This window comes from Microcebus murinus, chromosome 8 (genome assembly GCF_040939455.1).
Source record: "Microcebus murinus isolate Inina chromosome 8, M.murinus_Inina_mat1.0, whole genome shotgun sequence".
Taxonomy (NCBI): domain Eukaryota; kingdom Metazoa; phylum Chordata; class Mammalia; order Primates; family Cheirogaleidae; genus Microcebus; species Microcebus murinus.
Genome location: NC_134111.1, coordinates 97545724 through 97569802, shown reverse-complemented (window position 1 = coordinate 97569802; position 24079 = coordinate 97545724). Strand labels below are relative to the sequence as shown.

The window sequence follows — 24079 nt, the reverse complement described above, 5'->3', positions numbered from 1 at the left end:
GTGAAGATCTGTTGAAACTTGTGTTGGGGAAAAGGAAAAAATTCCTCTACGTGTTGGGAAGAGACAGGAAGCCACCCGGGATCAAGATCTTTAGAGGTCCTCAACAGTTGCAGCCAAGTCAGGATCACTCACCAGACTGAAGGATGCAGGACCTGCCCCCATCACCTCCAAGCCCCAGGCTAGCAAGCACCTGTATGGCGCAACTGCAGTCAACCTGTGGGGACAAGGCAAGAGTGAGGCAAGAGAGCTTCTGGGAGTCATAAGTATACAGGGAAGTCTGTCTGAAAACCCAGGGTAGAGAAGGAATATGGATGCAATAATGGAATATTACCTTTCAGCAAACCCAACTCCACCCTAGGGACAAGCTAGTGATAGTGAAATTTACAGCAGTAAAACCCAAACCAAGCTCAATTCCAGACTGGATTGACTTGACACTATGCTAAGTAACCCGAGCAGCAGAAGAGACACGGTCATTTTCATGTATAAATTCTATTAACCTCAGGCTCGGGAGCCTTTTAATTTCTTTTGCTTGCCTAATTGCAATAGCTAAAACTTCAGCTTTATGAAGTTTTATTGAACATATAAAAGGGAGTTTTATTTTTAATTTAAAAAAATTTTTTTGAGAGAGTCTGACTCTGTTTCCCAGGTTAGAGTGCAGTGGCATCATCGTAGCTCACTGCAACCCCAAACTCCTGGGCTTAGGTGATCCTCCTGCTGCAGTCTCCTGAGTAGCTAGGACCACAGGTGTGCGCCACCATGCCCTGCTAATTTTTTATTTTATTTTTTTTGTAGAGATGGGGTCTCACTATATTGCTCAGGCTAGTCTCAAACTTCCTGGGCTCAAAGGATCCTCCCAGAGTGTTGGGACCACAGATGTGAGCCACTGCACCCAGTCAGAATAGAGTTCTATTTTTATTACCTGCTCATTATAACTTCTGTGCCAATTCTGGATAGGTTTTGAATAATTCATTTATTTCTTCATTATGCATTTTATTTTCTTGCCTTTTTGCCTGTCTGGTGATTTATGATTAGATGTCAGACCATGTGAATTTTACCTTGTTGGGTTCTGGGTATTTTTGTATTCCTAAAATAAAGTATTGCTTAACATTTTCTTTGTTGTTGTTGGATTCCATTAAACTACTCAGAAGCAATTTGACCCTTTTGAATCTTCCTTTCAAGATCTGTAGGTGGGACTAGAGCGACATTTAGTCTAGTCCTAATTACTACTCCCCACTACTGAGACTAGACCCTCTTGCACACTCTACCCACTGCTCTGTGATGCGTGAGTTTTCCAGGCTGGTTGTTGTGAGCGGGCAGTATAACTGGCCTTGTGTGAGCACCAGCACTCTAATCTCTAATTCTTCTGTTTTCTTTTTATTTTTCCCCAACTTTGATTAGTTTCCTTTCATGCACATGCTGATCAGCACTCAGCTGAATATTTGGGGGCCCTCTGAAGATTCAGAGTTTTCTCTCTGTGCAATTCTCTCCTCTTGTTTGTCTCCCCAGGGTTTCGTCTCTGTCTCCTTAGCTCACGGAGTCTACTGGGCCTGGCTTGTACTTCTTCTCCTTGCTCTGTGGCCTCACAAACTGTTGTTCCATATATTTTTTTTAAGTTTATTTGGCTGTTTTAAGTAGGAAGGCCACTCTGGTTCACGTTAATGCATCTTGGTTGAAAGTGGGAGTAAACAATACTGATCTTTAGCAGTTGAATTATATCATGTTTAGTGCAAAAAGATACTCACACCACCAGGGGCATGTGGGACTAACTTAGAGAAGAGCAGGTTCCTAAGTACTAATTCCTGGCCCGGACTCTTTGAGTGGAATGGCAGACGGACATGACGGCCTGTTTATATTATTCCTTCTCTCAATTATTCACTGACTCACATTCTCTTAATTGAATTTTTGTAATTTAAATATAGGTAAGATTTAATTTAGCTGTATTTGGAAATTTTTTAATGAGTAGGTAAAATTTTTGTTCTGTTTTCCTAGCATTTGTCATTTTTCATCGGGAGTTGCAAATTCAAATGTGTATAAGGTCAAGCAAGTAATATGTGGAAATGAATTTGGTAAGGTAGAAATGACTCACAAAATAGCCACTGGCAGCTGGCAGGGGCAGGGGAAGACCAAGGTCGTGGCAGAGGAAAGCCCCTAGGTCAGTAGGGGCAGTTGCAACCACCAGCCGGCCCAGCTACTTGTTGCTGTGATGAAATGCACATTGCTTTTGCAAATCTGCTTTTTTAAAAGAAGGGGAAATATAGATTTTAAACATATATATCTCAGTTTTTGCATCTTCAAATTTTAATCACAAAGCAGTCTGTGAATCAAATGCAACACACCTGTAGGCCAAATATGCCTTTGGGCAGATAGCTTGCAACTCATGTTTCACAGTACATTAAGCTCCTCACAATTCCAAAAATGGAAAAATAGCTGTTTATATATGTATATATATAAAGTAGTTTAGGAGATGACATAAAATACTTGAACTAGGAATTGAGCACATCTGTGTATATGTATGTGTATTTCAGATCAGTAACAAAAATAAATAGAGTGAACACACACACACACACACACACACACACACACACACAGAGTGAATGAGCCTTTCAAAAGCCTGGGAGGCTTTTGCATACTCTTTGGGCATGAAGTTATTTTTGTGCCTCGCCCACATGATCAATTGCGAGAATCTGTGATGTTCAAAAAAAGTGCTTCCATGATCAAAGCTGTATGAATAAATATGGCTGCATGAACATGAAGTATTGCAGTTAGTTTAGCAATAGCCATCTCTTTAATAGATATAGGCAGCCTTTTAAATTTATGAGTGTCAGGATGTAGGCTTTTTAAATTAAGCTGGAACTATTTTGAGTATGACAGTTACTAGGATAATTTGTAGCAAGGAGGTATATGCTAAATTGGTATAGGTCTTTTTTTTAAAATACTAGATTGACATTAACTTCATGAATAAATTAATTATTGAAATCAAATAGTTTAATTTTTTGTATGATTGTTAAATTTGGGGAGATTATTTTCTTTTTTCATTCATATAACTATACTTAATTATATGAAAGTTATTTCCTGTTTATTCAACAGAAAATTTTGTTGCTTTTATGTTATTTTTGTGGAAATACTAGAACAAATATTTAAAAGTAGAAATCCAAGAATTTACATTAAAAATGAAATGATAAGTAAAATATATATCTTATTAAAGGCCACAAAAGAGTGTTGCATTTTTTTAATTTTATCATAGTTGGGGCCTGAGAATACCTTATTTAAAATTAAATAAATGGTATGAAATATAAAAAAAAACAGGTGAATTTCTTTAATTCTTATGTACCCCTAAAGTAGTAAAAGGAAATGTGATTATGAATGGACTGTCTAAGCTCTACTGATTTGTATGAACTTGTACAAATTAACATTTATTTGGAGTACTGAAATTTTCCATTATTCTGATTCACCCACTTGTTCCTTGTGATTCTGTTAAGATGGACATTTGCAATATTTTTGAAGTTTGATTAGGGCATTACTGAATCAGTAATTTGCAAGTTAAAACTGACCATTATAGTCAGCCTTCAAAATGCAAGGATGTACCAAAGATTAAAATCTTAATGCCTTCCCTGTAATTTGAGTGAGGATAGTGTTCCAGTTATCTTATTAAAAGAAGAAGCAGGATTTGCCTTCCAAAGATGCTTTATATTTTGGATACAAAATCAATGCAAAGGTGAGATACACCCAATTTGAATTGGTAAAATATGTAAATCCTAGCTTGCTAAACTGTCAGAGATTAATGTCTGAATAGGAGTAGGAAGCAACGCCAACTGTAAAATTATACAGGGCAGGACGATTACCCCATCCACATAATAGGGCTTGATTTAGAGGCTCTATTTTGAGATCACACATAAAGCACCACAAGCAGAAAGCCGAGCTTTGTTTAATTTGTCCAGGGCAGTGCCCTAATTTTCTATAACACTATTCACTTCCCTGATTTAAGAATGAATAACACATTTTCCTTTTGCAACTCAGTGAATCTTTGATTTGGGAGCTGTAGCTTTTCCATGCTCCTCTGTTCGATTCCTCTTTTGTTGCCTTTTTATGCTCCTGGATTATGCTAAGTTGCATTATCTTTATTGCACTTGTTTGTCCATGTAAAGTACAAGTGATGTGTTTGACGTGGCTAACATAGCATTTTAAGGTTGACAGATGAGAAAACTGAAGCCCAGGAAGGACAAGGCCACACAGCTCTGACAGAGCTGGGTACAGCATCTGGGTCTTTGTTATCTAGTAAGAGCAGTGGCCATCAGAGCTGGAAGTCATTGCAGGTCCACTGTTGGCTGCCTCTTGAAACTTGTAATTCACCTCACTTTGGCAGTAGCTCAGAGGTCTTTATCTTGTATATGAATAACTTGGGGACTATAATACCTACTTTAGATTATTAATTGATACTTTACCATTAAGGTTCAGTCTATTTAAGTGCAGTATTCACTTTTTTTTGTTTTTAGAGATAATACTCTGCATTTCTGTAGTTCAAAATTCACGAAATCCTTTTAAAACTTTTGTTAATGGCTCCATTTTATTTTCATGGATGATTTTTCATTTCAAAGCACTGTGTACTGTACAACTCTCTTAGTTGCAAGGATCTGACACCTAACTCAAGCTTGCTTGGGCGTGAAAGGCAGTGCCTTGGTTCACAGTCTAGGTGGGTTGGTGGACGACATCAGTCCAACATGGCTGGATGCAGGGGCTCAACACCGTCAGGGCTGTGTCTCTCCATGTCCCAGCTGTCCTGGTCTCTGTGTGGTCCCATTCTCAGGCTGACCTTCCCGTGGAAGGTCAGAGCACTGGACTCACATCACCCCAGTCTTGCAACCCCGTGTGCTGATCTCCAGAAGAGTCTGTTTGGCCAGAAGAGTCTTTCTTCTGACCCATTGCTTTTGGACAGGGACATAAGGCACTCAGATGTTCAGCCTGTGTCACAAATTCTTTGTATCACACTGTCAGAGGGTACGAAATTGTAACCGACAACCTCATTCCACAAAGCAGCATATCGCAGTACAGAAGTTTCCCCGAGGAAGGGGGGCAGAAGAGTGTTCTCATCAGAAACAGCCATAACTGTTACATTTTTTACCACCAAAAATTTCCAAGAACACCGCAGAGTGACGTAAAGTGTTAATTTGTCATAAAAAATATGTAGTCCTATGGATTCAATGATGCATCAAGTAATCCACATTTTACTTCCCTCTTTCACCTTTATACTTTCAAAGTGGGCAAAAGGGACAAAACCATCAAAAGAAAAAGAATGTCTTTTAAAGGAATCACTTTCTCTGTTTGACTTCGACTGTTGTCTTAGCCTCTCTCTGGCTCTCCTACAGAACTTCTCGCACAGATATGTAGTTATCCTTTGACTTCCAGTCTCCACCAGCTGTGAGAGACCCGTTTACGCAGACACTAATGTTTTATTTCTGTTCCAGCTGTGCTCACCACTGTCCTGGGCCCAGCGTGGCTGTTCAGGGCAGGCGTATGGACGGGATGGGTGGGCGGGCACGTGGCGTGTGCCCGTCTGGCTGGAGAAGCGTCGGGAAGCTGAGGTTGCACAACACAGTGTGTTGAAGCTGGAATTTGAACTTTGTTATCTTCCTAGCCCCAATTTAGGCATTTTGTTTTTTTTCTCTTTATCTATTTCTTTAACCTGGCTCCCAGCCAAGCAATCAAGGAGGCAGTGTGTGTGCCAGTGCCCGACTTTCAGTCTCCAGGTGTGCGGAGTGACTAAATCAACAGCTGTGGCATTCGGTTCTACAGCGGGGACAGGAGGGCAATCTGAGACTGTCCGGGCAGTGTGGCTGTCCCACCCTCCTGAGAGGAGGTTCCACTTCTAGTGTCGTCCTCAGGAACTTGCTATGTGGCAGGAGTCAGATGGAGATGATCTGCGCTTTCGTGCACCTCTCGTAGAGCCTGAACAGCATGGCAGGTGGGGGAGACGCCCCCACTCGCTTCTACGTTGGCTTCCGAGCTCTTGGCCCCTTTATCGTCCTCCTCCATCCGTCCTAGTTTCTGCCCAATGGAGGCAAAACAACTTCGGCTCTCACTCTCAGTGATCTACTCTCCCCTCTTGGCAGCTGCAAACCCCACAGCCTCCCTTGGACTGGAATTAATTAGGAACAAAGACACACACTTCCAGATTAATATGAAAGCTTACCCTTACTTTTCTTTTTAAATACAAATCAATACTCTCTGGAAAATGGAAGATCAAGTCTCCTCTCCCATTAAAAAAAGAAAAAAAAAAAAGTTGACCTCAGAGCTGGCAATTTTGTATTCTAAAAGGTGGCTGTATCAATGGAGGCTCAGCCAGAAAGACAGAACTAGTAGGACATCTGTAATCAAAGATCTATTTAAGGAATTGGCTTATGCAATTGTGCGGGCTGACTAGGAAAGTCTGAAATAATAAGGCAGATCGTCAGAAAGGGCAGGCTGGAGCTCCTAGTCCTGGGTGGAAGCTGACAACCACAGGAGGAATATCTTCTTCTTCTTCAGAGAAGCCCGAACTCACCTCTTGAGTAAGATCTTCCAACTAATTGAATCAAGCTCACCCAGATGATCTCAGATAATCCCTCTTACCTCAAATCAACTGATTATGGACTTTAATCACATCTACAAAACACCTTTACAGCAACACATAGATTAGCGTTTGGTTGAATAGCTGGGCATGGTCGTCTAGCCAAGAGGACACATAAACTGACCACCAGAGTGGCCTGTTAGAGTTGTAATAGACATTTTGTGGACTTGCAACATACAAGCTTTGTCCACCTACAAATTCCAAAACCTTGATGGCCTTTATACTAAACTGTATAGATTTTTTAAAGAATTGTTCTTGGTGATTTATGCTTAGGTGAATGTACTTGTGCACGCATATTATTGTTTCCTTCTTTTAGTCCTGTGTTTGTTTCATGAACCATTGAGAGTCTAGTAAGGTCCACTTGGATGAGGTAGTGAGAAGGTTTAGTCTATGAACCCTGATTTAGAGATGATTATTTTTATATTTATAGTTCATATTTTTCTTTCATTACTAACTTCATTACCTTCCACAGATATTCATCAGATCTCTGTAATGTGCCAGAAACCGTTTTAGGCCCTTGGGATGTTTCACTAAATACAATGGTTTCTACTGTTATGACATTTATATTCTAGTGAGAGACAATAAGATAAGTAAAAAACAACTGTATTTTTTATAGTAGTTGTAAGTAGGGATAAGTGATATGAATAACAAAGCAGAGGAAGGGACTAGACAGTGATGAGTGTGTGTGTGTGCAGAGCTGGCTACACAACTGGTGGGGCCCAGTGCAAAATGAAAAGGCAGCGTTCCCTATTCAAAAAGCAGAAGAAAAGTGCCATTAAAGGTATTAAAACATAAAGCCTTTTCATTTTTCTTCTCGAATTTCTTTCTGGAAGAGTCACGGTGTTTTAAAAATTATTATTATTTGCTATTGAATGCTGTTCTAAGTAAAGAAAAATTAAAAATTTAGATTATGAGCTGGTATTTATATTGTGCAGTGCCCACTTTAAATGCAAATGTAAGAGTAGGATCATTGAAATTACACGATTTGCATTTTCTAGCTCATACTGTATTTTGTTTTTATCAGAGCAGTGAAAGCCCCGCACGAATGAGCTTACCTGGTATTCTTTCACTTCTTGATACATATGTGTTCTACCAGCACTTCTTGTTCAGCTTACTGGTGAGTGAGGAAGGGCTGAAGGAGGAGGAGCTGTGCTTGCTGTAGCTTTCCCTTTCCTTCTAGGTCATCATTTTCCGTGTAAGTGGTTGTCTAATATAGGGAAATAATACAAGTGGGGAAGGCTATGATAGGATTCCTCGATCATCCATGTTTCATAGAACACAACTGACTTCTTTCTGCATTTGAAGCACGTCCTGGTTCCAAAGCGTGACCTCTTGGGTCTGGGTGTGCCCCTGCTTACTGAGTCTTAGGCTTAACATGCTCACCTTGTCCTCACTTTGACTCTTGCTGAGTTCCTGTGGGTCATGGATCCATCAGAATTCTGTGCTCCCGGGCATCACTGAGGCTCTGTGAAAATGGGTGGAGAGGATGCGGGATGCACCTATTGTGTGTATCTCCTCGACTCTTACATGTGCTCCACTGTCCCATCACACTTTATTTACAAAACACAGGTTCAAGGATAAAATGATTAAGAATTTCAAGATGGGGACATAAAACCAAAGGCTTTCAACCAAGCATGAAGCCCTTCTGAGTGTCGGTCTCTCTTGAGTATGGGGCCTTGTGTGATTGCACGGGTTGCATGCCCATGAAGCCAGGCGTGTGTGCATGTTTGCATGTATATGTGTGCATGTATGTGCTGGGGTAGATATTGATGAGACAGGACTGTCTCATGAAGTGACATTTGATCAGTGTCCTCGAGAAGGCAAAGAAGCAAGTCTTGCAGAACCCAAGGGCAGAGGCCCCCAGGCACATGCAACCTTGGCTCATTCTCAGAAGAATAAGGAGGCTAGTGTGGCTGGATCCTTAAGTGAGAGGGTGAGGGGTAGGGGATGAAATCCAAGAGGCATGAATGGCCTCAAAGGCCAAGGTCAGGTTGTTTTCTATGAGGAGATAAGAAGACTTGGGAGAGTTTAAGCGGAGATGTAGCATGGTACGATTAGATTTTACAAGGATCTCTCTAGCTGCTGTGTGGGAATACTCTGTCTGGAGACAAGGTTGGAAGTGATAGGACCAGTTTGGATATTGTCATAACAGACCGAGCAAACAGGGGGTCTTGGACTGGGTGGTATAGATAGCAGTGATGAAATGTGGTTGGATTCTGGGCATCTTTCAAGACTGGTGCCAACACGAGTTGCACATAGAAAGGATATTTACCTAGAGTCCTGGCCTGAGACAGCAGATAAAAATGGCCCATGGAGAAGTAGTGAATTTCCCAAGGTTCTACAGCCAGTGCAGGGAAGAGCCAAGGAAATGCAGAGAACAGAACTCTTTTTCATCTGTTCTACTCCTTCCACAATATGTTTTCCCAAAATAGCTCCTATAACATTCTCTTCCAAACATCTTCACTTGTGTGGCTGAATCCGCTTAGATTACATTGTCATGATTTCATCTGTATATAGCACCTTGGAAAAGCTGCTTAGAACATAGGTCCTGGGTGAGCTGACTTTACTTACCACTAACCCATATTTTCATGGTCCCTGCTTATGGATTGACTGTCTCCCACAGTTTCATTTAGTAGCATCCTAACTGACAGGTGTCCTCCAAACCCCCATGTTACTAAATGCCTCTTGGCCTCCCCTACTAAAACAGAGTTAATAAACAAAGATTTTTGTTACTGGGTTTGATGTACAATTGCACCATATATAAGTGCAAAAGATTTAACTAACTACAATTGACTTTTTTTTTTTTTTTTGGCTTTTCAGCACTTTCAGACCATGCTGAAGTCTAAATTAAATGTCCTAACACTGAAAAAGGAACCTCTCCCAGCCGTCATCTTCCACGAGCCGGAGGCCATTGAGCTCTGCACTACCACCCCGCTGATGAAGACGAGGACCCACAGTGGCTGCAAGGTATGGGGCGCGTGGCCAGCAGGGACTCTTGGGGTGGGACAGGCTAAAGGATGTGTAGCCTTGAGACCCGTGTTTTACAACGGTAACCATTTTTAAGGATGAAAATATAAAATGACTAACAAAATAAGCTCACTGAGTGATAATAGTCTGAATTCATATCCTGTTTTATTTTCCTTAATGATGCAGCGTTCTGTATCCTTTGGGGGCACACATTAAAGGCATAGGTTTTAGTATATGTGAATAAAATAGTATTCTCTTTGTATTTTCTGTAGCTCTGTGGAGCTTCAGGTATCACAAGGAAAATTTTATCTTTAATGATAATTCCTCCCTTTGTACTTTCAATCTGCATAAAACATACCTTAGAGAATGAAAAACAAAAAACAAGTTTTCCAACAGTTGTACTCTCCGAGTCCTTTGGGGGTAATTTTGCATTTTTGCTTTGCTTCAGCTCTCAAAGTTTGTACTAATGCCTCAGAATCCATAAAAAAAGTGTTTTTCATTTATGCAAACTGGAATGCCGACATGGAAACAAAACTAGAAATGAAATGTATAATTTTGGTAAGATTCTGGATTGTTTCTCACATGGTGTTCTTTGTTGGTTGAGCTGATGAATATAGTAATCAGTGTAGAGGTCACAAAGAAAATATGTTTTATGCATATTTTGTCATCAGATATTTGTTTCAAGTAGTGAAAATAAAACAAGGGGCAAGGGAAATGCATGTTTGTGTGTGTATTTCTTTTATAACCTTGTAGATCCACTCCCTTCCTTATTGCTTTCCTTATTGCTTTCTGGGTACACTGCCTCCCTCATTGCTCAGGGACGGAAGCAGTCCTTGCATAGCTGTGGTCGGTTCGGAGCCTGCAGCAATCTGGGGTGCTGGTGGTTTGCACAAAGCCTCACACACAGTCATTCATTCCACACATACTTATTGGGTGCTCACTGTCTGCCAGGCACTGGGTCACAGGGTGAGCAGGACCCACCAGGATATTTATGGAACTTCACTGCTAGTTAGGGGCACATGGAGGAGAAAATACAGATAAAGAAGCATTGGTGGCTGAGAAAGCCAGTCTGTGAAGAATTTGTGGGAGAACCTTTCAGGCAGAAAGAACAGGGTGTGCAAGTTCTCTTACATGGTCTTGGTATGTTTTAGAATGGAGAGGATGGGCCAGTGAGCCTGACAAGGTGAGGAAGTTGTGTTGAGTGGTGGCATCGGGTGGGGACGAGCCCTGTGGTCATGACAAGGGGTTTAGAGTTTGTTCTGATGACGGTAGGGAACCTTTGGTGGGATTAGGCAGGTGAGCCAAAGGAATCCACTTAGAAAAGTGATCTGAAATGGTGACTGGTAAGTTCATCTTCTGGCTTCCCAGGCGTGGTTGCCAGTGGCTTAGCTATAACTAGAGAGAGTAAATCAACAGAACCGGCCTTAAGTCTGTTGTATTTAATGCTTTTGGTGAATTGATGATATAAGGGAATTATAAAAAACACTCATTAAATTTGAAAGTGACATGAGAGCAAATTCTTTATACATTCTTTAGAAGATTAACTAATGTAATTTTGAATTCTGTTCCTATTAGGGAAGATGGTGCCTCAAAGCAAGATGAAGTCAATAGGGACCAGTGTAAGGAAGAGAGTTTAGCATGATAAAGTCTGCAGAGATTGTTTAAAATGGAAAAGAAGACCCCAGAGTGGCAGAATAAAGAGACCTAGAAATCTCACAGTCTGATCCAGATATGAAAGAAATATGTGTGTACATGTGTGTGTATGAGAGGGAGAAAAAAATGTTCACTGGAATAAAAACCATTCCTTTTTTTTTTTTTTTTTTTTTTTTTTAAAGGAGTACAGGGTTCATGTTTCATGGACCATTTTTTTTTTTCTGTGTACTGCCTTAGGTTGTGTTCGTTTATTTTACTTCTAGAAGGATGTGGAAAACAATAGTAGGAATTCAGAAGAGCACGCCAAAGAGAGTGAGGGTTGCACCAGCATCAGTTTGTGTGTGAGCTAGACAAAGGGAAGGCAGCAGTGATTTCAGTTGCACACAAGGAAGAACTTCTGCATTCAAGGTGAAAAACACATTCCGACGGGCTGTAAAAAATTTATGAACTCTCCTTGCCTAGGAATGGTGAAGAGGGAATTGCAGGAGTAGATAATCACAACCCTGGAGTCAGGGATCTGGGCCAACACCTCTTGAGGTCCCTTCCAGCAATATCTTTGTATGTGAAGGAAGTAAACTTGCAACGTGTAATTCCCCAAATTGTATACTATCATCTTTATGCATTTAAATTTTAACTGTAAATGTACTGGAGTTATATTCTTTAATTCTCAGGGACAATGGCATGTTTGTGTTCAGAGTCGCATTCTTTTGTTTAAAGAGTTAGAATTTTGAACCTTGATATATTTTTGTTTAAAAGCCCCAGGCCACCTTCCATTTTTTTTTTTTTTTTCTGTTCATCTCTGAGAACAAAGTCCAGTGTTTCCTCTCCGGTTCTTGCGAGTAGCGTAGCTCACAAGATGCCAGCTGCAGAAGGAACTCTCTCGGGCTCATGCCGCTCAGGAATAATGAGCACAATGTAGCCCGGGCCCAGCTGCAGGGCGGGTGCACGGGACCCTCCGTCTTCACACAATAGTAGTTCTTTTTTCCTGACAGCGCTTATAACTTTGGGTTTGGGGAGGGAAAGAGGTGAGGGGAAGCAAAGGAGGAGAGGGGGAGTTGAAAATGGGTTACTGCGAGTACCACTGAGACCCTCGCTCATCTCAGATTCCCCACTTCCCTCTGATCTGTATTCCCCGTGTGTCCTGACGGGGTTGCCTTGCCAGGCTATTCATGTTTCGGGCAGCTGGGTCTTTGTGTGTTCCTCTCTATTGCTGCCACTTTCTTTTTCTGGAGTGGAGTTATTTAACTGTACAACCCACTGCATCCCATTAGGGCTCTTGCTGGAGCGGTTTGGAGTATTAGACGCCCTGTCCGATTCTGCAGCAGCAATGATGGCTTGTCACACCTCTCTCCTACTGTCTAGCAGGGTGGAATCGTAGACGGCTTCTGCGTGTTGGCAAACATTTAATCATGGAAATCATGGAAATCACGGTAATCATGAAAAACCTACTGTGTGCATAGAGTCGTGGAGAAAGGAATCAAAGTAGGCGTTGTGGGTGAGGCAGCGTACAGCCAAGGGGATGGAATAAGACAGGTGTCCACAGAAATAAACCACAAGTGCTCCTGAGACTTGTGTGTGTGTCAGTACACCCTGGCGGGCAAATTCCTGGACCTTCGCCCCAGAGATTTGGATTCAAGCACTCAGCTTAGGGGTGGGGGGAAAGGAGCCCGTGTTGAATATGCCATGTAATTTACATGAAGGGGAACCATGCTTGCAGCTTGAAGGTGGGTGCCACACAGAGGTGTGTGATAAGAGCAATGTGAATGACATGAATGGACACGTCCCCTGGGAAGTGGGGGATGGGGTAGAATATGGTATTTGGGGCCTGACTTGCACTTGTGTGGTCAGAATGGATTCTCTACAGTGGGCCCGGCCAGGAGACCGACTTCTAGGGAAGAACCAGGCTTCTGGGATTACTGCGTGTACCTCCTCATCCTCCAGGGGAGGCTGTCCTGTTTTGCGTTGACTCACATCGAGGCCCACTCACGGGAGTGCTCAAAACCTTCACGAAGTAGAGATGATAATGATGATGACAATTATAAAGAGTTGTAATAAAAATACCGATGAAACAGAAATGGTGATACCAAAGAACGTATGTTTATTAATACATGAAGTACTCATCTATGCACTTTCCGTGGTCTAGAAACACTTCATCCTCATGACAACTCAATGGTGTAAGTGCCATATGTAGCCCCACTTCACAGATGGGCTAGTTGAGGCACAGAGAAGTTCCCCAGCCTGCCCCAGGGTACCCTGTGAGTAGCTGGCGGAGCCCAGGTTTGAATTTCACTGGTCTGACTCCACAGCCTCTGCCCCCTCAGAAAATTCCACTGCTTCATAATGACCACTGAGGAGTTTCCGTTTCTGTCCACAGATAGCTTCTAAAATGGGCTGTGATTTTGAGCAAGTCCTGTCTTTCCTGTAGGCTCCAGTTTTCACACCCTTGATAGGCCGGAATTAGGGTTGGTCGATCTCATAGACTCTTTTATCCAAATGTCTAGGCCTCAAGGATTTACCTTGTTTAATTGGACTAGAATTTTATCTTTTCTTACAGAATTCAGGAAGCATGGGGAAAGTGTACTAAAGATACCATATAATTTTACCCCAGATATGCCATTCAGATTCTCAAATTTAGTTTATGGGGAAAAAAAAAACCAGACAGACTAAAGTGAAAAGTCATATGCCTTATATTAATAAAAACTATGTATATAAAACAAGAACAAAATAACAGTGAGTTCCTGTATGGGCGTGTAGACACTGTACAAACCCCATTCCATTGAGACTGTTTCCAGTTTCATGGTGCTTACAGTTTAAGGCAACATAGTAGCAATGCTGTTATAAACTGATGGGTAATTGGGAGTTTAGCATGTAGCATATATCTTTAATTTAAAATATCTCATGGAGTTTGTGATTGACGATAATGTCTGAGTGTAAGGATTTCCATAAGTTGCAGAAGGAAAGTAACTCAGAAGAGAATATCAAGGAAACATGTGTAGGAAAAGGTACAAGAAAGATCATTAGCAGTTATTGACATGGGTCTCCTGTTGGGGCCTGAATCTGTCTGCCTTGATTCTGGATTTATCTGGTTGTCTTTCCACTGTATCCTCTTAGTACCACTGGCAGGGCCAGGGCCTGAGGCAGGTCTTGCGGGATGGGCTCGAGGGGGGTGCTTCTCTTGGCCACCAAGGCAACCTTGGGCTTCAGCGACAAACAGGAATAATTCAGCATGTGACATTTATTTCTGCTCTCCTCCTTTTCTGTCCCCTCCCTGCTCAGACTAGGGGTGTCCTTGTCTTCATTCTGCAGCCTGCTTTTTTAAAATATTATTTTATTTATTTTTTATTTTATTATTTTTTAAAAACTAGTTGAGTGCAGTAGTGAGAAGGGGAGAAAGAGTAGAACAAGGAGTTCCATTTGTAACTGACTGTGCTCAGTTGAGGTAACTCACTACCTTCAGACCAGCCCATTCTGCAGCCTGTTCAGTGACCAGCGGCCTTTGTCCCCTTGTCCTTCACCGAGAGCCCCACCAGCCTGTCACCTAGGTCTACACTCACACAGGAAGCTCTGTGGTCCCAAATCTCACCTCCCTGGTACGGTATGAAGCCCCGTCTAAGGTTTTTGCTCTTGTCTTCCCCTTTGTGAGGGCGGAAACCATCAAACAAACTAGTTTCCAAGAAGAAGTTAATGATTCTTAAACAGTAACAGTTTTTATACTACTCTTTTTGAGATTCTTTGCATTCAGGAGGAGCAATACTAGTCCCTTAGTTCTCAGGAAGGATGTGGTTGATTTATACTTTCATGGGACAGAGAAGAGACATTGCTGAGCTGAAGGCTTTGCAGGTAATCCTCAAATCCTAGCATTGCGCACTTGTGTAAAACGGCCAGTCTTAGAAGTAAATTCCGGCAATCCAACGTATCTTATGAAAGGGCTCCTGATTTCAATTTAAGCATATTCAAAATTAACATCACATGTATCTGATTTCTAAACTTAAATCTGTGTTTATTTGATCAGTTATGTATTTAATTATAAATATAGTCATGTTGTCTCATTTTTTTTTCTCATTTTAGACAAGGGTCCATTTTTTGCCCATTAACACATGTGGAAATGTTGATTTTATTATGTTGTCATCCTCATCAAATGCCTCTTTGCAGTGGTGTAAGTCACTTTGGACATTGCTGGAATCCTCTTACACCAATTATGCAGACTTTCTTTCTGCAAAGTTAGTTTCTGATTTCAATATCAAGACAGAATAAAAATAAAGTCAATAGTAGTAATATATAATATAATGGTAATATATAAAGTAGATACAAGTCCATGGTTTTTATTGGTTATTTTTCTCTAAGTTGAGAGGGAGTAATATCTAATTTATTTTTTCTTTATTGTTTCTCAGACTTTTTTGTAAACAAATCAAGACACAATCACTTCTGCTTGTCTCCTCAAATGAAGGAAGCTAAAAACGAGTATGAGCTAACATCTGTTGTTTAAGAGACAAACTTTTACTTTTCTGCAATTTTTACTTTTTGTAGATTTGTAAATTCTGTTTCTCTCTCCTTCCATCTTTTCTTCCTCTCTCACTCCCTTCCTCCCTTCCTTTTTCCCTCTTTCTTAATTTTCTTCTTTCTTTTCTTTCTTTATCCACAGGAATATGTTTAGGATACTCTCAAGATGTTCCAGGAGTTAGCAGGAAAACAAACGTAAACAATAGTTTGGATGCTTTAGTTTGAAATAATAGAACAACTAACTTGAATCGACTCAGATCATTGAAATCCATTTGCTGTCCACTCCAAAAACTCTGGCAGGAACACACTCCAAGGGGCATTTGTGGTCTTGCTCCATGAAATTACACTTCTCTCACTTCTGCTTGCCTCTACGTCCAGCCTTGTTCTTAGAATAGCTTCTCTTATGTTAACAAAAATTGGCACGGCAGTTCCAGACCACAGATCTGCCCAGCACAGCAAGCCGTGGGAGGTAGGTTTTGTCCCAGCATTCCAGGCAGCCATCGTAGGATTTGCTCCGACTGGGTGGGACGTGGTCACGAGCTCACCTCTGAAGCCGTGTTTGTGTTTGGAGAGTATGTTTGAATATTCCCGTTGCCCTGAGTTGAAGTGTTCTGTTTTCAGAACTGGGAGGGGAGCCGGTTTCCCTGGAACCCCAGATTCCCCCAAAAAGAAATCAGAGATGTGTTGGAAAGAGGGAAAGAGAGAGGCCAACGAAACATAAATAAGATAGTTAGGTTTACTGGCCTTGAGTGAGACAAATAAACACTGCACTAAACAAAACAAACAAACAAACAAACAAAAGGCAGTCAAAGAAGGTGCAGAGTGTCCTGGTTTCAGAACAAGGGATGCCTTTCCCTTCCCTGTTACTGTCCAGTCCAATCCCTGGAATACTTATGGAGGAGGTTGGTTTTTGTTGTTGTTGTTGTTGTTGCATAGAGGAGTTGACCCTAAGTTCAGTGAGCTACAGGCCACTCCCTAGGGCCCTTGTTGCAGGCCATTGTGGGTGACCATCAGCTGCCACGTGGTTTGGCCTTCTGGGATTAGGAGCTTTTGTGTTATTGGTGAGGATATCCTTATTCACTGTAAAAATCCTGAACTCCCTTTCTTTAGGCTTTTCACCCCAGGTTTCTATTTTTGGCAACCCATGACTCCTAGTCAGGAATAGAGAAAGAGAAGCTGGATTTCGGGAAGATAATGAGTTCAAACTTGTGAAATTAGAGATGTCTGTGGGGCAAACCCATGGGCAACACCCAGAGGGCACCTGGCTGTACGTACAGATCTGGAGTTTTATAGATGTCTGGTCTCTCGTGGAGAACAGGTCTCTGAGAAGAGGAAGGACAGACAGGCACATGTGCACCTGCCTCTACTATTTAAGGACCAGGGAGAGAGCAGAATCACTGGAAAAGGCACGTTATGGAAACTGGAGGGAGCTCCAGGCACTGTTGACACTACTCTCAGCCACGTTCCTCCCCCTTCATCCCACCCACTCAGGAGGATCCTCATTCTCCAAACCACCCTGTTCTAGTCTCAGGGGATTCAGGGCAGAAGATGGATAAGACTTTAGGGATACCTGAAGCCCCAGTGTCTTGTTTAGTATACATGTGTTTGAGATCTAGGCTCCTTATGCTACTGCTATGGTACTTAGCATGGAAAGATATTTTATTTGTGGTTTTAATGTAAACTTTCCTGACTTAAGACTTTGAATTCTATTCTTTGGTCTTTTCAATGACAACCATGGTGGCTTCAGCAAAGCTCTTTGTCTTTCATGAGCTCACTTTTGTTATTTGTTGACTGAAATCTTTTCATGCTGGGAATTATCTTCATTTCAGCTGATGAAGGTATTTGGAGTGAAAATTATCATTCTGCCTGATTTCTCTAGTTTGTCACATGGAATTGACACTCAGTGTGTGCTTGTTGAGTTGGATCACAGAGTTCTTTATGGGGTCATTCATTCCCACGATTGATGGGTGCAGTAGAGCTGTTGTTTCACAGATGGATTCACTGGGGACCCCTGAAACCTTCAAACTATTTATTTCCATGTGCTCCCCATACTATATGAGCTGTGGCTGCAAATGGCCATTTTACTCTACGGAGTCATATTTGCCATTAAAGCTTAACCTTTGGGCTAATGTCAAAGATTGTATTCTTGTATCTCCAAATTTGTGGTTGTGTCAACAAAGTTAGTCTACTTGTTGCCTTTAAAAACTCTTGGGAGATCAGCAAAGATCATTAGTGAAAAATGGAAAAAAAAACATCTAAATGTCTAGCAGGGGGTCCTCAAACTTTTAAAACAGGGGCCAGTTCACTGTCCCTCAGACTGTTGGAGGGCCGTTGGAGAGTGCAGCGCACATTCCACACATGCGCACTGTGGGCCCCGGACGAGTCGGCTGCTGAGCAGGACAGGCAGGGGTGGCAAAAACACCAGGTGGGTGGGATAAATGTCCTCGGTGGGCCGTGGACTGTAGTTTGAGGACCCCTGGACTCTAGATTTATAAAAATAATATAAATTATATATATTAGTAAATATAATATATTATATACTATGTTCATAATTAATCAGTTGTTTGGGTTACATTTATTTTTTTCTAGAGCCTAAGAAAATTCTTTCATTGGGATTCAGAAATCTACTAAAAAAATAGAAAAATCAGGAATCTTGATCTGTAGAAGTAGTAGCATCTTACTCCTATGTTGAGCCAAATTTATTTTTTCATCAAAATTTTTGAAAAAGAAGAGATACTTTAAAATTTCATATAGAAGACAGGTTTACTACACAAAGTTGTCAGTGTTTGCAGTTTACTGTGTTCCAGTGCAGTAGGCATATTAAGCCACATTTATAAAAAATTCACAGTACTACCACAAGGAATGTGAATAAATGATTGTCTCCCCACTCCCAGTAAAGCTATAAGCATAATTTTGAAGATGATATGGAAAGTATTATGAAGATAATGTGCATGTCTGAGAGAAGTACCTTGTTATGCAGTTATTTTCCCTTTATGATTTCCTGTTTGCAAAGTTTGCTTTTGAAACAATTTATTGGTTTAGTTCTAGAAATTTATTTTAATTATTATCTAAATTTAGGGTTCATTTATTTAGAAAATAGGTTAACTATTCTGCATATTTTCCTGGATTAATTTTGTGGATAAAATATAGTTCTTCTGCAGTAGACTTCATTTGTTAGGCAACCACAGAAATACCACCCAGAAAACCAATTAAGTTGGTAAAAATTCATTAATAATGTGCCTTATGGTTTCCAGCAGAGATTATACCCCTACGTAAAGACTCTTAGAAGGTTATGACAACTTCAAAACTAAAATCTGGTTTATGCAAATATAATGCTTAACTATAAGAAGTTAACTTTAAAAAGACTTTGTAAAGTTTATATGTATTTTTTCGACTTGTGTTCTATCCACCTTTTACATTAGAAACATCTGTACCAAGAGAATCAAATGTTAGAGCGAGTCTACCTGCTACTCTAAGACTAATCTAATTTAATGTTTGTTAAATGGAAAAATGAGCATTAAATAAAAAAAAGCATTAAACAATATAGACTATGAGTGTAATCTCATATAAACTTGGGCTCTTTTTGTAAGGGATTCTTTTCCCCTAAAGTTTTAAATTTTATCAAAGCAATACTTGCAGAGATAAAAGCATCAAATAATAATGAAAAACTAAACATAAAATATTTTTAGCTGTCTCCTTCATTCCTCCTGTATACTCTAGTCCTGCTTCAAGAAGTAACCATAATTATTTATTCTGGCAGTTTCTTCTTATGTTTACCTTCATATTTCCAAACAGATGCTATATCCCATTTTAGATAATATCTTTTGGCTTTCTATTTCAGTAGGTGAAGATTTAGACCTAAAATAACCCGACTCACTTTCTTTCCTCTATCTTCCTAATATGGTTAACTTTTGAAAGTTTGGTGAAGTCAATATCTGTGTGATAACTAAAGGGCCCATCAGTGCATTATAATTTTTATTTTATTTCTTTTTTAGTTTTTAAAAATATTATTTTTAGAACTGTATAGTTTTATTTGCACCTACACTTAATTTTCTACACATGCTCTATCGGACTTGGTATATGTCTGTCAACATGTTACTCAACTAATCAATCATATGAGATGAATGAATTCTTTTCATCTCCTCCTGGGGATCTCTACCCCAGAGTGCTTTGTCCTCCTGAGCAGACTCTTTGTCTTTAGGCCAGCTGCACGTCTGAGACTTGGGGGACCTCTTTCCATTGCATAACTCTGTTTTCTTTCTTTTCTTTGGTTTACTCCTTTGTTATGCTGGAGCGCATCTCCCAGAAGTAAAAATTGTGTGCCTTGTATGTCTGAAAATTTCTTTCTTTTCTTCTCTCTCCCTCTCTCTCTCTCTCTCTTTTTTTCTTTGTTGCTGTTTTTGAGACAGGGTCCACTCTGTTGCCCAGGCTAGAGTGGCAGTGGCCTAATCATAGCTCATTGCAACCTCCACCTCTTAGGCTCAAGTGATCCTCCTGCCTCAGCCTTCTAAGTAGCTGGGTACAGGGGGATGCCACCATGCCCAGCTAATTTTATTGTTATTTCTTATAGAGATGAGGTCTTACTATGTTGCCCCATGTTGGTCTTGAACTCCTGGGCTCAAGGGATCCTCCCGCTTTGGCCTTCCAAAGTTCTGGGATTAATGGCATGAGACATGGTGTCCAGTCTCTGAAAATTTCTTTATTCTGGCCTCACCTTTTTGAAAGTTTGACTGGGTATAAAAAGATTGAAAATAATTTCTACTTAAAACTGTGAGGGCACTGCCCATTGACTTCTATTGTCCTATGTTATTAATACTTTTGAAGAATTTGGTACAATTTGATTCAGATACTAATGTTTTTTTGGTATGTGACTTCCCCCTGCATACTTTGGAAGCTTTGAGGATCTTTTTGGTCTTGGTCCTCTGAAATTTCATAGTTACATGTCTTGGTATGGATTTTTCCCTTAATTCATCTATTCTGTGGTTGTGGGTCTTTTCTAATTTAGAGAGTCATGCTTATTGATAGTTTAGGCAACTTTAAGTAAAATCCTGACTTCCCCACCTAATTTGGGAACCATTTAAGAAATAAAGTCATATGATGCAGATAGATTAGGTCAAAATATCAATTTTATAAAACTTGCTTTGGAAGATGTAGCTTATATGTGTAGATTTAGTGGACTTTCTAGAATTTCCAAATCTTTGCAGAAACTTCTAGTATGCCATGTCCTCTTCAACTCATTTTGTCCTTTTTGTTTATAACTTAGAATTTTCCCTTATGATCAATTTACTGGGCTTTGGGACAGAGAGGAGATACAAATTTAAAGTCAATTTGCCGTCTTTGTCCAGAACTCTTCTCTGAATTGTTAAATCCTCTCTAAATTGCTAATTTTAGCTATTTGAACTTTCTTTTTTTCTGGTGTCTTTATCTAAGTTGGAAACAGTGACACTTAAGTTACTTTTAGGTTCAAACAGATATTTATAAAGTACTTTGAACTTTTTACAGGAGCAGTGCTATATAAATAAAATACTGCAATTCAAACACAGCTCCTCTTGGTTTGAATGTAAAGGTCAATGAACTATAGACAAAGTGGTGGCAAATAAGGTAAAGCAATAAATAACTCAGGGTCGTAAAAAAGGTCGTAGGATGCTCTTTTAAATATAAGCAGTGATTTCTTATTACGTCTCTGGGTGTTTCGGCTCCTGACTACCCAGCAAGTAGAATATAAAAACCAGTGTAACAACAGGTGCAGATGCGTTCTGTGGTATGCTGGCTGTTCATTTCTTTGTTTTTATTGAAAATATTATACATTCATTTCTTGGCAAGAGAAATGATGTCTGAGCTTCTGTGCGTACTGAGTTCTCTAAATGAGACATTAGTCAGATTGGCATTTATGAGTCACCAGGCATCTTCATAAGCCAAATCCAGGAATTATAAAATAATTTACTCGGAAAGTAATGGGGATAAATGAAATTTATCATCCGGGGAGCCAGGAAAGTTACCTTGTGAGCTAAAGATTCTACTGAAATTAGTTTTTTTCCCCCACAGCAGTTGAGTAATGCATTCTCTTTAAAAATTGTTTGTATGACACCTGTGAGCAGCACTAGAGCTCTCTCTCCCATCTGTCAGCACGGAGTATGCCTATAATATTCGTTAGGGCAGGAGGAATGCCATCGTTATCACAAAGGCATTTTCCTATTAGTTTTTTCACGAGCCGATACAAAACAGGTGTCTGCTTTGCTAATCCGAGAGCTCACCAGCACATTCAGAGACTGGTATATTCTGTCCCCGACATAGCGGATTTTATTACGTACCTTGGGTGTACACAGTGTACTTTGGAGACGGAGGCCCTGGAGTCCTGTGCTGAGGGTACAGCGGCTGCTTTTGACTTTGCAGAAGGGCCAAGCTCGTTGCTCATGCCTTCTCTTCTGTTGTCCTTTCTTCATTCTCCTTCTAAAGGGTTCCTAAAGCCTATTTCTCCTTGGCCCTTCCTTGCAGCCCCGTCCTTGAGGACCTTGGCCTGTTTAGGAACGTCTGGTTTGTGGTTAGGGAGAACTCCAAGGGAAGAGAGCTTCAGGGCCTGCAGCATAAATCCTCAGTAGGACAAACAGACCTTAATCTTGATGATTAAAAAAAAACTGTTTTATATAGCAAAAACCTGGTGCATTCACTGTTATTGTGCCAACAGAATCTTGATTTCATGTCTCCTTCTTAGCAGGGGTCGCCTCCCGGAAGAGAAAGAGCAGGGAGGGAGGTAACTCACCCTGCCACATATGTATTAGGGTCATTCTGAGAAAAACACAGTCGGAGGAAGGGAATGTACAGACTCATTAGGACAATGAAAAAATTAGTTTATTCATTCACGATCAGTAAAATCCTCCACTAGAGACCCTACACATTTTTTTTCTTTTTAAATTGCACACCCCTTTAAATGAAATAAACACTACTTATCATCATAAAATTATTAACATATAGGTTAAATCTATGTGTTGATTACTAATTATTGTGTATATTTCAAAATAATCATAAAATAGAGCTTTTAGAAGAATGAGCTATTAATAAATTAGGAATAGACAATATTCTCTCTCTCTCTATATATATATATGCATATCTTGGTAATTGTGGTGACTTTCTATTACAGTTACTTTAGGAAAGACTCTTTACTAATAGCAGACCAAATTTCACATGGCTCTGATAGTTCTGTATTGTTTGGCTGACTTCTTGCCAGATCCAATCGGATCATCAGTTTTCATCCCAGAGTGAGGGAGGAAAGATCATATGCCAGGAGAAGGAGACACAGCAGCCCCACCATTTTCTTCTTGTGTGTTTGTGTGTGCGTTGTTTTTATTGTCTCAGGTCTGTCATAGATTTGCAGGAAGCTCAGCTGGATTTTGTTAAACAAGATGGTGTAATCCATAAATCCACTGAAATGGGCAAGTGTGAGCTGCAATGCTCTGAGTCAGGTGATCCCGTAAGGTGCCCTGTCAATCCTTCCATTGTAGAACTCCCACCCCGGTGTGAGGTATTTCCAATTCTAGGTGTGACACTGAATACGTAGGTGACAAATGGACTAGCTGGGGATGCTGGTCAGCCGGTACGTTAAGCATTAGTGAGGCTGAATTTATTTCATATTTTTGAAGCTAAAAATAACTGTACATAGAAATTCTAATATATTCTGTCCCCAGTGTAGGTGACTTTATACATACCTTCTGGGGTGTACATGGCGTACTTTGGAGAGAAGGCCCTGGAGTCCTGTGTTGAGGATATGGAGGATGCTTTGTGGCTTTGCAAAAGATCCTGCCAAGCGTCTTCATTGATATGTGCTTTTGTTGCAGGAGAAAGTGATGGATCTTTGTCAGATATTCTCATCTAGACGAAAATCCTCTCCTGGACCCCACAGGGTGGGTGAGAAACCCTACACCTGTCAGGCCAAATGGCATCATTAACAAATGGGTATAAAAGCAGAATTGGCATTTAGCTTTCTTCATTTTTGGACCAATCCTCCAGTGGTGGCACTATTCCTCCTTACTACAACACAGGAGAGATAAGAAAAGAAGTCATCATCATTTGTATGGATGTTAATGGACATTAAAAAGAAATATAGCTGGTGTAGCTTTGGCCATGGTCTGGGGTTTATTGACAACTAGCAGCTTGTTATTGTAGCCTAGCTGGTTCATTAGTTTGGGCAGACTACACATCTGTCAATCAACATTTCTTTGCAGGATGAAGATACTTTCTCAGTGCTGGGGTATTTAAACTCAGGAGATTTTGTTTTTGGCTTTTGACTTTTGTTTTTTTTTTCCTTGTTCAATAGTTAACAGCATGCATTCCTGGAGGAGAAAGATGCTAAGATCAGCA

The 24079-nt window shown here is 40.5% G+C and overlaps 1 protein-coding gene across 5 annotated transcripts in view; it reads left to right on the top strand.

Annotated features, from left to right (window-relative positions):
• Positions 1-24079, top strand: part of PID1 (phosphotyrosine interaction domain containing 1) — a 221263-nt gene that overhangs the window by 100467 nt on the left and 96717 nt on the right. For all 5 annotated transcript variants that reach the window (XM_012749410.2, XM_012749409.2, XM_076006005.1 and 2 more), the window contains exon 2: positions 9425-9571. In XM_012749410.2, coding sequence (XP_012604864.1) covers positions 9437-9571 — 135 coding nt within the window. In that variant the 5' untranslated portion in view covers positions 9425-9436. The remainder of the gene's footprint in view (positions 1-9424; positions 9572-24079) is intronic.